Source organism: Branchiostoma lanceolatum, chromosome 6, assembly GCF_035083965.1.
Source record: "Branchiostoma lanceolatum isolate klBraLanc5 chromosome 6, klBraLanc5.hap2, whole genome shotgun sequence".
Classification (NCBI taxonomy): Eukaryota; Metazoa; Chordata; class Leptocardii; order Amphioxiformes; family Branchiostomatidae; genus Branchiostoma; species Branchiostoma lanceolatum.
In genome coordinates this window covers 14,017,228-14,034,296 of record NC_089727.1, presented here as the reverse complement: position 1 = coordinate 14,034,296, position 17,069 = coordinate 14,017,228, and the positions used below count along the sequence as shown (strand labels likewise).

Sequence of the window (17,069 nt, the reverse complement as noted above, 5' to 3'; positions counted from 1 at the left end):
ACCCAGAATTTCAAATTTATTTTTGCTGTGTTCCAGGAATTCTTAAAGCAAAATGGAGCTTCAGGTAAGAGTTGGACTCTTCAGCTGGTCTCCTTTCATCTGGTAGTCTGTGGCCTTGCTAAGTTTGATCTTCAATTTAGTGCATTTTTAATCCTGCAACTATTTTACTAACTTAATGATAACTTATCAAGTAACCTCTGACCTTGTCTAATCCATAGATTCCCCAGGAGAGAGTAAGACGAGCATCTCAACCATCTTCTCTGTAAGTACTGACGGAGTTTTTAGAAAAAATTCTTACCCTTCATGAAGACAAGCTGTTTACCAGTTAATGTTGAACTTTTTCTGCACTGCTAACATTTGTATGTTTTACCCATTACATTTTTAAGTGTTCCACTGACAGTTTGTAAATGAGCATGCAATTCAGCCGTCAGGCTGCCATATGCTTCTTTGTGCAATAAACCAATACTAACGACTACTACTGCATCCTCTCTACTTGTGCATAGAATGTACACATGACCATAATCCTACTCAACTTTGTTTTCAGAATGCAGAGAACCGAGACCCCATCCCTCAGCAGCCAGTCTCGTTGAAGGGCTGGTTACACAAAACTGGCCACACTTCCCGGAGCACCATACATGTGTCTGTGGACGGACTGATAGGAAGAGGTAAGAGACTACTTCCCCTGAGTCTTTGGACCTGAGATCTTGCAGTCATTAGTTTTCAAAATCAATGATACAAAATTCAATGTGAAAAATCTTTGTTGTTATAAAGTTATTATCAGTGTCAGACCCACAAACTTTAAACGTCAAAAGGGTCAAACTTCTTTCAAAATATATGCTAGTCCTTGATGTCAAAAGATTTTTTTTAAACCTTTTCCTTGCTACCTATCTCCGTAACCAATAGAGAATTGGTAGGCAAATGGCTACATTGCACTTCAGTGTGCTAAAGGTTAAGAACTTCAGCAGATTTCACAGTACTTGCAAAAATGCCAGTTGGATTCAGTAAGTGACAGATTATGTTAAGTATCCTTCTTGTATTTTGCCATTTATGTAGTTGGGGATTTCCAGAAGAGATGGTGCATTCTGGAGGACAACGTACTCAGCTACTATGCTGATGATAAGGTAAGAAGGTCCAAATTTGGCCACGGCAGATATACACTGTATGACATGTATATTTGACTGTGGTTGGGATGTGGTTCTCTTTTGCCAATGGGTGCTCTTTGTGTATATCCTATGATCTTGCTTTATTGATGCAAACCCAACAAACTGTACAGTAGCAATTAATTTGTACCATGACAAGACATTTTGTATCTTAAGACGTTCCTACTCAAAAGTTGCAAAATGAATCAATACGATGATACTAACTTTTTACAGGATCCTAAAGCCAAGAACATGATCGAGACCAAAGACATCCTCTGTGTGCATCACTGCAATCCTGATATGGCCATGAAGTCAGGGTAAGTGTGTCAGACTCTGCAAAATCACAAATCTGTAAAAACAAGTCTCGAGAACTTGTGAGATACCATAACAGTATGGCCTCAAGAACACATTTAGTTTGCATGTATCTCTTTTGTCTTCTCTGTGCTCTTTGCTGAAAATGCTCAAACTTTAAATCTGTAATGTCTTGTTGTCAGTACACACTGTCAACCTATCTTTTTCTGACTTGTGTGTATCTAAAAGATGATTTCCTGGTGTATTAACGGTATTGATGCAATTCTATGCCTTCATGTTTTTGCTGACTGTACATCTAAAAGTTAGTGAGAAGAGGGGAAAAATTGGGGGGAGGGATATTTTGTTGTGGAATCTGGCAGGCTGTACATGTGCTTGTTGGATATATGTTATTAGCTCCTTTTTCAATGTATCGGGCAATTTTGTTGTTGTCCTTATTAAGTTTTTGCTCCTCAGTCTGCATGTTGTCTGTTACGCAACCTTTGAAAATGTTGAAATGCTTGCTTCTGCATTACCACCAGTGTAAATTTGTATATAACAAAAAAATATTTGAAATGAATGAAAATGCTGATTTATTCAATTGTTGGATGTCCTTCAAAAGGGAATGATTTTTTTTCCTGGTGGTAAGAAGTTCTTGCCAGCCTACTGACTATGCTGACGCTGCGTGTACATGTATTCCTTTAGCTCTTTCTCTCACAAGTCTAAACTGGACTTCCTTCATAAACCAGACTCATCAGATAAAGACAATCATAAGAAACGGTAAGGATGAGGCCAACTTCATTTGCTGAGGATGGTCAAGGGTTGCACTGGTAATATGTGGTCTAAAACTCTAAATACTGAGTAAATTTGAGTGGCAATGTTTTGGGAAAATGGTGTAACTACATTGTACATAGATATAAGATATATTTCAGTGTAAAACAGTTGTGATGGACAAATATAGGACTACCTGTTTGAAAGCTGGACATGTTTCCATAAAAGTGTTCATGATTATGGTCTCAATATTTGAGACGCCTTGTTGTCTTAAGTCAATTTTGCCAAATCGAGCTCTTGCACAGGATATGCGTGTAATTCAGAAAAGGACAAATGTTCATTTTTGTCACCAAAGTATATTATACATGATTTTAGTCCAAAGTGCCCATGGCCATCCTCTTTGCCTGACAAATATCATCTACATCCCATACAAGCATGAATGGGGCAAATTTATCTTCATTGTCTAAATTTTGGTATGTCCTTTTATATTTGTTATAGTATCAAGGAAAACAGTACTAATGCACGCTTTCAATTGGTTGATGAGTAGTTATGATGATTTTAAGCATTGTGTAATTTTAAATGTGTAAACTTTCCATAATGGTATGTCCTGTTGTCTCTATCTTGTGTAAATCTCCAATCCTGGACCAGTCCTGTCCTGTCCATATATCTGTCTGTCTTCATAAATCTACTTTGTTTACACATTCTACTTTAGACAATCACGGATAAGACAGTCAGTTAGGAGGAGAAAGAGACCACCCCAGAGTGTGGAGATAGATGACATGGACATGGACAGGTTAACCTTTACACCTTCACCTTTGGTGGGGATGCAAGGTTTAGCTGTCCTGTTAAAAAAAGCACTCTGGCTTTCACAATAAACCCACCTTTCCTTGCAGTCTCCACTCACAGACTTGATAAATTTTTACTAACTTGTAAAAGAATCTTAAGCGAGTGAAAGTCACATCAATTGTTCATGCACATGAATTATGTCCTCCATTGGTAATGTGTACTTATGGTGAGGTGAATATACAATGCAGTGAAAAGTAGCCCAGAAATTGTCTTTGATAAAGCTAAATGATTGTGCCAAGGTGTAAAATACCAGTGAGAATGTTTTCAAGAGTCCACATCTATTGATTAGTTTCCATAATGAAAATCTACATATTCTACAGGTTGCAATTATAGAACTCCATGGTTTGTCTCAATTAAAACTATGTAGCGGAGAGAAACTTCACAGAAGTCACTTCATTCCAAGCCTGTGAAAAATACACATTTTTGTTTTCTGCAGATTTGTTAACTGTTTTGAGTTGTCTACGTTTGACAAGAAGTACATGTTCTGTGCTGATACACCAGAGGACAGAGTCAGATGGATCCACAACATTGCTAAGGTGAGTTGGTTGTTCTCTGTTTTGTCCGATAAAAATGCTTCTCTAACACAATTATCTTTTAATTCACATGATATATGTGTTAAGTTGAGGTTGTTTTGATTGTCTAAATTTGAAAAAGCCATTATACAAATTGTCACATCTGTATTTATCTACTTGTGCAATTGTTACAAGTTAAAGGATAGTTGCCGTTTTCTGCTAAGGCAAGGCAGAACACTTTCTCTGGGGCTGATAATGCAGTTTTGCCTGTTTTTGGCTAGAGAACAAGGCAGACCGATACTCTTATGATTTATTTTCAAAAAAGCTACTCTTATAAAAATCGTTGAATGTGCTTGATGCTTACCCATCCAAACATAGGATCTCCAACTTCACCTTCCATCCTATGGACAATATGCAACAATACCAGTATTGCTAGGAGACAGTTAAGATATCTCTAGACTTTAAGAACGGATATTTGGATCTCATGTTTTTGTTCTTTTCCTCTCTGTAGTGTTGTGCACCCCCGGGAGTTGTGGACAAGATGGGGGATTTTGACAGGGCAGGTTACCTGTACATGAAGGACTCCCCTAGCCTGGTAAGGAAGCATCTTTCCCTGGTGCTGAAATGCTGGTGTTTGTAATAACTTTATTGCAAGTTCGTGCCCGAAGGCTAATTGCAGACAAACAAGTACATGGAAATACATGGAAATCAAAAATAGTTATCTAGTCTACTGTGAAAGTTCTAAGTTTAGCTGTTATAAGTTCAGTAATAACCATTGGGTTTTCCTGTGAGAAGACAGTTGAAGATCCCAAGACAAGCTTGATAATGCCACACCAATTTAATTTGTTTGTTCTAAGATTTAGAGAAGGGATGCTGAATGAGAAACAAGATGTGAGATTAGAGTCATTGGGGATAGTCTATTCTCTTCTCCTGAGTTATATTTTTCTATTGGTCTATAGAAGATGTTTGATTGACTTTGTTCGTTGCTTTCAGAGTTGGGTTAGTATTTGGTGCAACTTGAAAGGGAAAAGCCTCAACTACTGGAACAAGGTATTTACCAATCTGCATGTAGAAAATTTAGAATGTCATTTAAGTGTTTTGGGATTCATTCTTGATTCACATTATGTTTGTGACATTTGCAAGAAATTTAAGAAGATGTGGATATAGATAGCTACAAATATTCAATTATATTGATAAGATGTTGCTTTACTTTTTACAGAGTTCCAGGAACGTTGAAACAGTTGATTTGAGGAAACTTGTCACTTTCAGTAAGTGTGATTTCCTACAATCTATATTATGCTTGATGAATGATTTTCTATTTCTTTTCTAATAATGCAGTAGACTTGTACTAGTATGTCCAAATCCAAAATGAGCTGTGTCATTGTATTCTAGGTTTTTGTTGTAGTTTGCATTGACTCTGGCAATGTTGCATTTGTAGGTCAACACACTGAGACCTTGAATGTGGACCTGAGTGACAAGAGTTACTACATGTCTGTAGTTGTGCATGGCAGGTAAGAAAAATGGTCGTTTTACTGAGCTTATAAACATATACACTTCCTTTTTAAGAAAATGCTTGTCCACTTTATTTGTCATGTTTTTGGATTGGTTATTAATGCTACAGACATATACATGTATTTCCAGGCCAGCTTTGAGTCTAAAGGGGGAGGGAAAAAAAGATACTGATGACTGGTATGCTGCTATACAGAAAGCCAGCACAGTAAGTACGTAGTTCTATTTCTTATTTTTTCATCCTTCCGTATATGATTCTCAGCTTGCACCAGTTTGCTAAATATTTTAAAATTACCATTAATCTCCTATCACACAGTTGGTGAGCTTTGGCCCTATTTGTTCATCACAAGAAGGCCACCAAATTTCACCTGAGAATAGAGTCTACCCTATTACGTTGAACAGGGCTCATTGACCTGCAAAAATTGCACAATGATCAAGAGAATATCGGTCATATTACTGCTGCAAAAAAATGAAATTTAGAGCTTGCAGACTCATTGGCCATTTGGTTTCCTGCTGTGTGAGGGGTATTGGTGCCATTTTTAAGAAAAGATATGTGAGTATTATGGAAATTTGAAGTAAAGAAACTTTTGTTTCAAGCAATGTTGTCTGTTTACTGTGCACTAGGAGGGTGGAACCAATCTCCAAGAGCAGCAGTTAACATCCGAGAATATTCCAGTCATCGTGGACAGATGTCTGGAGTTTGTTACAACTCATGGTGGGTAAATCGAGGCTGCAAGATTATGTAAATGTTAATATGTACATTATTGTCTTGAAACCATACTTTGATTTGTGTCATAATGTTGGAGAAAAATGTCAATATGCTACATCTTCCCTGATGTGTACTTAGGCTACTGTATCTGTTCCTTCAAGACAATTGTCAATTAAGTGCCAGACTGATGCTATTCTTGTCAGAAACACCAGAGTTTTCCCTTTTCTGTGTCGCTCCAGGGCTACAGGCAGAAGGAATCTATCGCCTCAATGGGACCCATTTAAAGATCGAACAGCTACTCAGGGATTTCAATACAGGTAACTTTAACCAATTATTACCTGTGATAGGAGCTAGGAGAATGATGATAGGAGAATGATTGTGATAGGAGAATGATGGTTAAGCTAATTTCCCAAACAACTGATTCTCACAATCGAAATAGAATTATAAAAGTGGAGGCAAAAACAGATGTTTCTGGTACCAATATGTAACTTTTCACTCACCCACTCACCTATTCACTCACTCACTCACCCACTCACTCACTAACAAATTCACTAACTATCCAGTTTGTCATCTGTTGTTCCCTGTCTTGCAACAGTTAGATATGCATGTACATGTACTTCAGATTTTATAGATCTCCAGTTATTTTGTTTTCCTGTGTGTTGACAGTGACACCATGAAGGTTGAGGTAGTGCTGTGTTCCATCCATTTCTCCTAACACTATCAAGCATTTAACACTGTTTTTGGATATTTCCTATTTGTGTAGATGCGAGGTCTGTGAGGTTGAAGTTGGGTGATCACTCAGTGCACGATGTGGCCAACTGTCTGAAGAGATACTTTCGAAACCTGGAGGACCCACTGCTGACTAAGGACCTGCACGACAGATGGGTAGAAGTAGCTGGTAGGTGCCACATTTCAATCTCAAAGTCAAGCAACAGCTTTTTCCCAAAGACTGCAAAATGATAGAACTCTGTCCCTGACAAGTATTTCCTTCCCGCAAACATCCCCCATGTCTTCAAAACCAATGTTCACTGCCATTTCCTATCATAGTCACCTATATTTCCGACCAATTTGATTCAGTGCCCAGAAATGATCTCTTGGCCTGGCACTGAGCAAGCTCATAAAAACTAAAGCTGTGCACAGGTCCATTATAGTGTATTGTAGTACTCTGCACATGCATACGTTTATGTATTGTAAATGTGCATTTTGAAATGTAAGCTGAATTTATTTTCTGTTTTAAAAGAGCTGCCTTTATACTTTGGGCATGGGGACTATTCCATTTTACTTCCGAATCAAGTTTTAATGATTTTAACCTACCAGTAGTAATAATTATTGATGAAATAGAACCAAACATTTGAAGATAGCAAGGTTTACCTTGTGGTACATGTATGCAATTTGTCTCCCAACAATGGTATCACAGCAGTTGAAAATGTTCATCAAAATGAGACTAAAGTAATCTGTACTTGTTTCAATCACATGATTTTTCCTACAGGCTATGACCAGAGGGAACATGATGCAAAACTTGCCTGGTTCAAACACTACCTGGAAAAACTACAGGACAAATATCCAATCAACTATGCCACCCTCAAGAAGATGATCGGTCATCTCAAAAGGTCAGAGGTCACACAGAACATAAAGATGTAATTGTGAGATCTTTTCCAAAGCAACCTTACATGTTGTTATTTACAGCCATTTTTACTTACTTGCCTTTTGTCTTAAAAAAATGTCCAGTGTGTCTGATTACTGCAAATCAAACAAGATGACGTCAACAAATCTATCAGCTGTGTTCGGACCAACTCTCATGGCCAGCGATATGGTAAGGAATCCCACTTCTGACACCATCTCTGGCTGGTAAACTTACTTATAAAAACCAAAGTAAGCTTTTTTCTAGGTAATAAAAATGTATGTATAGATGTCAACTAGTAGTAAAAAATAGTTTGAGAGGTGATTTGAAAATAATGGGCGCACATATTAGAATTATAGGACACAGGGAAGTTTTTTGTCATTTATTATGAATGGGCATGTTTTCAACAATTTCTGATGACAAACTGTGCTTTGTTTTTGACTGAAACATCAATCTGTAATATATCACTATTACAGTCTACAGCACCAGGCTATGGAGGAACTAACCAGGAGATCGAGACTATCGGTTACATGATAGACTACTATGCCTGGCTCTTTGATGTAAGGACAACCTTTTTTTATCATTCATGTAGTACCACTCTCCTTCTGTTACTCTGATAGAAAAGTACAATGTACAAAGCAAAATGGAATAACACTTGCTTGATAGTTGAAACATATCCCCTTTTCAAACTTAAGTGGTGTAATATTGAATTCTAGTCCATAATTCTTTACCAAACATGTGCTGTATATATGAACACTCAAATGAGCAAACAGTGTCATCTTTTCAAACTAAAGCAGTGTGATTTTGAATTCTAGTCCATGTATCAGATATGAAACCAAATGAGCAAATAGTGCTATCTATCTTATTTGAAATGACCATAAGATACCAGAAGTGAAGCAAATCTTTCTGCTTTTTTAACTGCTTTTGTAGGTGAGTGACAGCGAGATACAAAAGGAAAAGGAGATCCAACGTCAGATCAAGATGCTGATGGAGGCTCAGCAGATGCAGGTGTGTGAAATTTACAGATACACAAAGCACATTTTTAATCAATCATTTCTAAAAATATGGACAAGCAGTTTGTAACAAGTACTATTAATGACCAGTACAGCTTCTTGTGTTGGACAAAAACATAACATCTTTCTTCCTCCTCAATTAACAGACTCAGACTAACGACATCCTCATGGAGGTGTACTTGGAGGACAAGACAGGGCAAAGAGTCAATGTCAAGGTGAGGATCAGTAAAACCTACTACATACCAGCTTCAATGCTAATCAAGATCAAGATTCTTTGTGTTTTTGTGAATGTTGAAGATGGTTTGCATAACTTTGTATACATTTGTACTTGTCTCAATAGCATTGCCTGGCCATTGAATACTAAAAGAGTATTCAGATTTTTGTATTTCAGTATTTCCATCAGAAATATGTACACAATGCCAAGTGAACGTCTAAAACCTTCCCACGCATCCCATTCTGATAAAGTTCATTTTGTTCTCTGAACATTAACCATCTGCACCTGCATGGATTACCCAGGTTTCCCCAGACTCCACGTCGGAGCAGCTGTGCAGCCAGATCATCTCGCTGAAGGGTCTGCGGCCGGACCGGACGTGGGCGCTGTTCGAGGTGATCGGGGACGGAGACCTGCAGCGGATGCTGCACTACGAGGAGAGGGTGTTCCCCGTACTGGAGAGCTGGAAGGACCACAGGGAATCAGCCGCCAACTACCTGTGCATGAAACACAACTTCATTCTGGAGAGAATGGAAGAGGTGAGTTTGAAGTAGACTGCAACGTTTAAAGCCAAAGTAAAATCATATTTTTGGGATAAGAAGTAGTCCCATGGCCTTTTTTAGTCCGTAGGGGCAGTTGATTGTTAATCCACTGTGTCTAGGGCATAGTATTAGAAGGCAAAGTCTAACCCTCTCCTTCTACCACCATTTACCTCCCCAGCCAAAGTCAGGTACCCATTTTCACACCTGGGTGGGGTGAGGGAAGTCATGTTAATTGCCTTTCCCAGGGGCACAACATCAATGACATGTCAGGGGATTTGAACCCAGGACCTCATGACTCCACCAAGTGCAAGTTTTGGGGTATTATTATATTGTGTTGAATAAAGAAAACAGTCATTATCGTAAGCAAACGTTGCCATTTGTTATTGTGACTGTGTTGTGATCCGACTTTTGTTTCAGACACCAGACAGGATAACACAAAGCTCTGCCAAGGTAGCTTCATGTTGAAATCTGCCCAAATTCTCACCAAATTCCTCGTTAAAATTCCTGGATCTGGTTCTGGCTCACTCTAATCATGTCTCTGGGTCAAACATAACATTAACATTGATACTAAAATCTTCAGAACAATCCTTTTGGTTACTAGTAGTTGACAATTTAATCATCTTGTTCATGATCGTACAAAGAAACTAACGGGTGAAAAATTAACCCATGGAGAAACTGATTAATCAATGTAATGCTCTGATTGCCTTCAATAATTTTTCTTATAAGCAAAGAAGGGCATCCATGTTCAAAGAAAGATAACAATTTTTAAGCAGCAGTTCATTGCAAAATGATACTACAGGTGTGTATGGTTATTGGTGCATATTTTCTAAAAGAGCTTTATTGATCAAAAGACATAGAATTTTCTATGTTTAGATTTAGATTCATTTTTTTGCAAACTCTTAATTACAGTCCACCAGCCACCCCACTCCTTGGTGCCAACTGAAGTACTGTGAAGACAGGAGGAAGATCATCAACAAGTACTCCTTTGAAAAGTACTTCTTTGAAGTCAGTGGAGGGAGGCTCAGTTACTATAAGGATACCAAGGTATGCAAACTGTCTCTAACTAAGATAGCATTTTGCATATTTTTGTAGTTTGACTGTTCTAGTTTCCAGTATAGAAAGTCAGAGTATGTGAATTTGTGTTTTAGGAAGAAAGGCATAGGTCACAGTCTATGTATAATGTCAAGAACTATCAATTTGAAATATGTAGCAAAACCACATTGCTTTTAGACAATGGCACCATGCATACTATACATTTTAGTTAGAACATTCATTTGTCACATACAAGTTTTGTCCAACTGGAAGTTTGAAGAAAATATTTCTTTCCCTGCAGTCCCGAGAGAAGCCAATAGCAGCCTGGCAAGTGGAAGGGTTCAACATCTATGTGGGGGTGGAGAAGAAGAAGTCCCCTCCCACCAAGTTTGGCTTCACTGTTGTCTTGAATGGAGAGACTCTCACCAGGTAACACAAGGACTAGATAAAGTGTTACACCTTATGGAATTAGAGAATTTCAAGAGACGTGTTAACCAAATATGCAAAGTGTTCACCAACTCGATGAAGGATTATTATTCCGACAAGAAGGTGGAATATATTTTAAGCTTCTTAGTTAGACACTGTGTAGATCTATGTGCTGGTAGCAACTAGAAGTACAAAACTGTAATTAATTGTCAGTTATAATGACTTCAGTGTCAAAAGAAAGTATTATATTTCATATGTTTTATCTTATAACTGAGTTTTCACTTTTCAGAACTGCATGCTGTGACAATGAAGAGGAGATGTTTAAATGGGTCTGTCACATTCTCAAGCTCAAGGTATTGGCACTAAGAGGTCCCTGTCGTTATTTCAATTTCATTCAGTTTTCAGGCTCTGTGCAAACTGTCATTGGTTGTCAAAAATTATGCAGTTTTAGTAAGTACTAAGCTCTAAGACTTTTTTTCTGATTGACATAACACAAATGGAACCATCCATTATAACATAACAAAAAGTCTATAAGAACTGAAAACTGGTAGCTCTAAGACTTATTATTAAGTTGACTAATTCATCTGCTGTGATACAGTTTGGTATATTTTTTTGCACTCCAATGCATATCTGGATAAAATTTTTTGTCATCTATATAATGATTTTTGTGGGAAACTCATATGAAAATGTTGCATTGTAGTACCCCCAGGGTCTGCAGCCCCCCACCCCCTTGGCCCCCATGGCGCTTTACGCTACAGCACCAGGATACTCACAGGAAGCCTTGGTAAGTCAGATAACATGCTTGATGTGTGGATTGACTTGGAAAATTATACTTTCATGACATCTTACCTCTGTGAAAATGGAGGTATTGCTTTCAGTTTGTGTTTTTTTTTCGTCCTAGTGTGTGTCCGTAGTTATTTCAGTATTGTAGAGTGACAGGATGTGAGGTGAAAGATAGTGAAAACAGAGACTGGCAGGATGGGAAGGTTGGCTTGGCCCAAGTACAATGTTGGTCCCTTAGGCTAGCAGGAAACTTCATGGACAGAATTAGCAAGAAACACAAAATAATTGATAAATCAAGAAATTCACAAATGCTCTAAAATTCTCATGGAGGTATGCCATGACGTCTTTGATTCCTTGTTGTTATTAGTTTGGCTAATGTGCTGATGTTTCCTCCCCAGGGTCAGTCCTACGGAACACAGATCAACCCCTCCAGGACAGGCGGCAGGCACCCTCCCCCGTCTGTGAGTATCAGCAGCCAGGTGTCTGTACATGACATCATAGCTGCCACACTGCTTGGTTAAGCCTGACAGAAGTACATTACATTACATTGCAAATTCACATTTAACACCTCCTGATTTAACCACCCAGCATGGCAGATATTGCTGTAAATTCAGTTACTAAATGCAGTGGTTTTATTTCATGGTTGGAGGGAAAAAGAGGTTTTCATGGTGTTTTAAGTTAAACAATTCTGTAGTACTGTAGTCATACAAGGGGACATTCACGGTATATTGACTTTGCGAAGGAGAGGTCACTGTGAAAACTGCAAAAATGAGACCACTGCTTAAGTTTCAAGATTTACAGTACTTCCATCATAGTCACCAGAGTGCACACACGCTCTAGACGCAAACATGCCTGGCTTTTCATGGTGCTGAAAGTATAGATGTGGTTGAAGGTTGGCGCTGGGTGCTGGTGGACACTCTTACAGCACTACAACGTGGTTGCTACTTCTTCCTTTGTATGTGAAAACTTCTCTACATCTGCCTCTGTATTTGTTGGTATCTTCTTTGCCAATGGTTAACATGGAATGGAAGCAGAGCTCTCTTGATTGAAGGCCATGCTTATAAATACTGTGACTGCAGTGCAGTTGTAATATTCTCTCCTTTTCTCTATCAAATGGCTGCTTTTAAGTCAACTTGCTTTTAGATTTCTTTGTGTAATGCTGACCATAGATGTCTCTGATCAGCTCAAGTCAAGTATAATTTTCTTGTGTGTTGAAATGTGATAACTTTGAGTTACTCAATTTCTAATAGGTAACATAATTGTGAATCAAACTGGACACAATTTGATATCTTCATGAAGTTGTTTAACTTTCCAATACTAATTTTTCTGTGTGTTTTGTTGTTGTTGATGTTTGTGTGTTGCTATACTATGAAGTTGATCACTGAAGATCATCATTCCTCCCTTTTACTCTTCTTCTGTCCTCTCTACCAGCCACACAGCCCTATGGGTGTACCGGCAGGTTTCCAGTCAGAGCTTATGAAGAAACTCTCCATTCAGAGGAGGATTGACCCAACTCTTAGAGAATCCAGCTGCTAGCCAATCACAGTGAATTTAGCAACAGCCAATCAGTAAGCATGGTCATAATCAAAGACCAGATGCATGCATTGGATTTTTTTCCATATATGGTTTTGACATGTGTTCCTTTTGAGTCATCTTTGTTGTGGTGTTTTCCGCAAGATCAAAGAAATTATGAAATGAAACAACCAAAATTCTTTTTTCACTCAATAACAAAGAGTCTGAAATCGGTGATGATTAAGTTTCTGAAATGAAACTCATTCATTTGCAATTGGTGATGATTTTTCTTTTTCATTATTTCCAGCCTGATCTTCCACCCATCCCTAGCAAGTCAAAGTCCTTTCTAAAGAAGATCAGCTCCAGGATACCTTCATTGGACAAGAGTTGAAGACAATAGAGTCGTCACAACATGTAGAGGAAGCTGTAGCGGGCGTGTGGGAGGGGGAGGGGCAGATATTTTATGCTAACCTTGATCTGACAAAATTTGAACTGGCTTTCTGATTGGTGCAGATATCAAATCATACATTTGACCCACAACTTCCCCACCTCCACCCCTGGATCAAATTCTGACAGTGTGTCAAATCATGTGCTTTGTTACTTTGTTTCAATCTAAGCTAGGACCTCTGATATAAAATGACTTGGATGCTATGTCTATACTAGTTCAATTATTCTAGAATCCATGTAAAGTTGTTAAAAAAACATTTTGCAGCAAAAACCTTGACTTTTGCTAAAGTTCTAGCTGGCTGCTTTTTGAAAGGAATTCAGCATCTTTTCATGCTGACAGAAAAGGTCATGTTTTTTTCCGGCATATTAAGATAGTTGCAGCAAATAACAGAATATGTTTCTATGAATTGATGATTTCTGTACCCTATGTGCATGCTGGTTTCATGCCTTGTATATGTATAGAACTTCTATAAGCAATACTTATTGCAGTATTTGTCATTTGAGCATTTCATGTTGTCTTACAGCATTCAATTTGTTGCTGTGCATTTCTTACATCAGTAAGTACATGTATATTCATTTTTAGTGCCAGATTTTAAAAGAGAGGCAGACAATCAGATTAGTTTGCAATATTTGGCAAGCTTTTTACATATTACAATCTCCATGTGTTATGAATAAAGGCTTTTCACTCAAAAAGCAATAAACTACACATGCGTGTTACAGCATTTTGTATTCAACTTGCAAAACAAGACTATACTGAAGATGCTGCAGTTTGCTTGAGTTGTGTTAGGAGGTGCTTCAAACCCATGACAAGCAGCAAGAAAGCAGTTGATCAGGTCCTGGTAGCAAGCTAATTCGTTGTTACATTGTATTTTCAATGATAATCAGAGCTGTCTGTTGAAGTGTCTTTTTAAGGAATTCCTGGACATTTAAGGTTCATACAAAGCAATATTCTATTAAGTAAGCAAAGAAGGTAGACAACTGATGTAATTCTACATAAGGGCATTTCTGTTCAAGAGCTTCACCAAGCAATCATAAGATAACATAGTTTGACTTAGACGTAATGTAATCTCAGTATGCAGACTTTCTTTGTTAGTTCATTCTAGGTTGGTTATAGACATAGTCGTCTTAATACTAGAGTTGAAGATATACTACCTGTAGATGATATTCATTTAGCCCTGTGTAATACATAAATTCCATAGCAATGTACAAGAAAGTTCTGGCCAATGTTTGGGGCTACTTTATTTGTTTAGCATCACCAGAAAATTTCACCAATTTTCCCCTAGTTTGAACTCCTATGAATCTGACCTAGAGGCCATTTGCCTCTGAACCTAGATGTCCCAAAATTAGGTTCAGTCCAGGTAACATTGGCATGTAGATTCTTGTACATGATACTTCCTGTATAGCCACTGCTAACAACGGTCACAGCTGTCAGTCCATGCCGCCTTTGTTACTTTTATGGTAGAAAGAACACAAGAATTATGTTTTGACAACACCTCGTGGTGGATTAAATCACTGGTACATGTATTGTGATTGTTTTCGAGCAGTAGGAAATTGTATGTGGTGCATACTTGTGAAATGCAACCATATGGCATATTTTATGTCAACTCTTATTCACAGAATGTTTGCATAGATATGTTCCCTTCATTGTCAGGCATGCAAGTACTTACAATGGCATCGCCAGGTAGTGTTGATACATACCCACACTATAGCAACCCCTATTGTATAAAACCACAACATTACTATTGCAAACAGCAAGCATTTCCCTCTAAGCTTTTGTATAGATGGTGATCCAAAACAAGGAAACTTTCAGGCTTAGTTGTACATAGCTTGGACAAGCAAACATTGGTGTAAGTCTTGAATACCTGTAGAAATGGAAACTGTTTACACAATGGGAAAACTGTAGCTCAATTTGTTGTAAGTTTCAAAAAGGGGCTCTGCAAGATAAATGTTTGGTCTGTCCCTATTTGGTATAAGGAAGAGTGCAAAAGTCCTTATTTGCCAATGGTGGAGACATCTTCGATTGTAAAGATAGCCCTCACTTAGTCACTAGTTGCAAGAGTGATTAACAGTGTGTCAAATATGAGAATGATAACTTCACATTTTTGTTTCAAATTGAAGATTGACTGCAATCAAGCAGTGGTTAGAGACAGTGCCATTATTGTAGGATATACTTTGGGCCAAATATACTGCTACTAACAAATGCTTTGATGATCAGAAATATAATCTTACTCCTGAATTTCCCATTGCTTGAGGTGGAAATTTTCTTTCAAAATTTTGCTAATCAATCAGATTGTCGTGCAATGATAAAGAAATTATTTCTCCTGTTACAGATGTTTAATGTAAAAAATCTCTTTATTTTAGCAAATACAGACTTATTCCGTAATAAAGAAAGGCGCTATTAAATCTTAACTTCAAATGATTTACTTTTTCAGAATGTATGTAACGTTATGTCTTTGCACTAAGATGTTGGTTATGATGATGTTATGTTCCTTTTTAATGAATTTCCAAGGATTTTAGCAAGTTTCCGTACAATCTGTTTGGTACGTTACGGATGGACAAAGACGTGTACACATGTATGTATGGTTGCCAAGATGGGACTTACTGACGTACAAACTCGTACAGTCAGCTGTAAGTACTTTCTACAAGCCGAATATGCAGCTTTTATAAAAATAAATGATACCTTGTACTGTGTTGTACTGTGTCGTGTTTTCTTTGTTGTTGTTAACTGTAGGCGATGTAATGGCTTTTGCCTTCTTTTAGAGAATAGTATGGCAATTTTACCTCATCTATTCGGATCATGATTATTTCACTTGGTTGAAGATGTACTTTAAATAGTTTCACAGTTAGACCGGCTGGATCTCTGCGGGTTTTGAAGGCCGACCTATTCCTTCGGGTTGACAAGAAGCCGATGCTGCTCGTTAGATAAAACCATTTGAGTGATCAATAAAACTAATTTGTCTGGAGAACAAATCAAAGATCACGCACTTTTCTGAATATCTGCGATTAGAATATACAATGTATCAGTTTTAATTTCTAACGAAAGCACAAGGCGTGGAAGGATTGAGAGTGCCAGCGAATGCCTAATTAACTCTCCAGGTGATATTAAACTGCAGCCTTTTTCCTTTAAGGTTAAGCCATGATGGGTAGTAACTAAGCTATGGGTGTCATTACATAGAACCAGTACGTCAATACACACCTTTAAAGCTTACTTGCGTTTACAGAAAGTCTTCCAAATTGCTGATTTACTCTCCAAAGTACCGGAAAGTAGGAATAACGAGTTTCACAACCTCATCTTTGCCAAATGATCCATCTTTGCGACTGACGTATCATAAAGATCTCTCATTAACTATGCAAATCAAGTCCTCATTTGCATAGATTATATCTATACCCAAGTTGTCATCTTCACATGTTTGAAATGGTGGGGTCGCGTGGCGTAACGGCAGAGTTTTCGGCCCAGAACCCAGCGGTCTACATAGTATCTAAAACCATGGCGATCCGTCAATCCTTTCTTCAGTTATTCTCTTTCAAAATTTCGGCCCCAGTAGTTCCAAAAAGCTGCTATGTGGGACCAAACGTATACCAGCCCTTAACAAGCCCAATGACTATACCTATCATTGAAATATCATAACCATAGTATATCCAGAACTGGAAATATGAAAACCAGACATCCTGCTGCAGTACCACAGCAAGCCTCCAGATGGTTGAACG

At 38.0% G+C, this 17,069-nt stretch overlaps 1 protein-coding gene across 7 annotated transcripts in view; it reads left to right on the top strand.

The window, feature by feature from the left end:
• Window positions 1-16,047, top strand: part of LOC136437363 (arf-GAP with Rho-GAP domain, ANK repeat and PH domain-containing protein 1-like) — a 63,132-nt gene extending 47,085 nt beyond the window's left edge. For 2 of the 7 annotated variants that reach the window (XM_066431930.1, XM_066431928.1), the window contains 30 exons: window positions 37-64; window positions 219-262; window positions 545-665; window positions 1,054-1,121; window positions 1,374-1,456; window positions 2,133-2,207; window positions 2,911-2,991; window positions 3,481-3,580; window positions 4,068-4,151; window positions 4,550-4,606; window positions 4,776-4,824; window positions 4,995-5,067; window positions 5,198-5,273; window positions 5,690-5,780; window positions 6,014-6,091; window positions 6,538-6,672; window positions 7,264-7,384; window positions 7,503-7,587; window positions 7,872-7,955; window positions 8,326-8,403; window positions 8,555-8,623; window positions 8,925-9,158; window positions 9,579-9,611; window positions 10,071-10,205; window positions 10,495-10,622; window positions 10,909-10,972; window positions 11,320-11,403; window positions 11,801-11,863; window positions 12,834-12,970; window positions 13,222-16,047. In XM_066431930.1, coding sequence (XP_066288027.1) covers window positions 37-64; window positions 219-262; window positions 545-665; window positions 1,054-1,121; window positions 1,374-1,456; window positions 2,133-2,207; window positions 2,911-2,991; window positions 3,481-3,580; window positions 4,068-4,151; window positions 4,550-4,606; window positions 4,776-4,824; window positions 4,995-5,067; window positions 5,198-5,273; window positions 5,690-5,780; window positions 6,014-6,091; window positions 6,538-6,672; window positions 7,264-7,384; window positions 7,503-7,587; window positions 7,872-7,955; window positions 8,326-8,403; window positions 8,555-8,623; window positions 8,925-9,158; window positions 9,579-9,611; window positions 10,071-10,205; window positions 10,495-10,622; window positions 10,909-10,972; window positions 11,320-11,403; window positions 11,801-11,863; window positions 12,834-12,938 — 2,526 coding nt within the window. In that variant the 3' untranslated portion in view covers window positions 12,939-12,970; window positions 13,222-16,047. The remainder of the gene's footprint in view (window positions 1-36; window positions 65-218; window positions 263-544; window positions 666-1,053; window positions 1,122-1,373; window positions 1,457-2,132; window positions 2,208-2,910; window positions 2,992-3,480; window positions 3,581-4,067; window positions 4,152-4,549; window positions 4,607-4,775; window positions 4,825-4,994; window positions 5,068-5,197; window positions 5,274-5,689; window positions 5,781-6,013; window positions 6,092-6,537; window positions 6,673-7,263; window positions 7,385-7,502; window positions 7,588-7,871; window positions 7,956-8,325; window positions 8,404-8,554; window positions 8,624-8,924; window positions 9,159-9,578; window positions 9,612-10,070; window positions 10,206-10,494; window positions 10,623-10,908; window positions 10,973-11,319; window positions 11,404-11,800; window positions 11,864-12,833; window positions 12,971-13,221) is intronic. The other 5 variants (XM_066431932.1, XM_066431933.1, XM_066431931.1 and 2 more) reach the window with 5 other exon arrangements.
• Window positions 16,048-17,069: the final 1,022 nt, after the last annotated feature.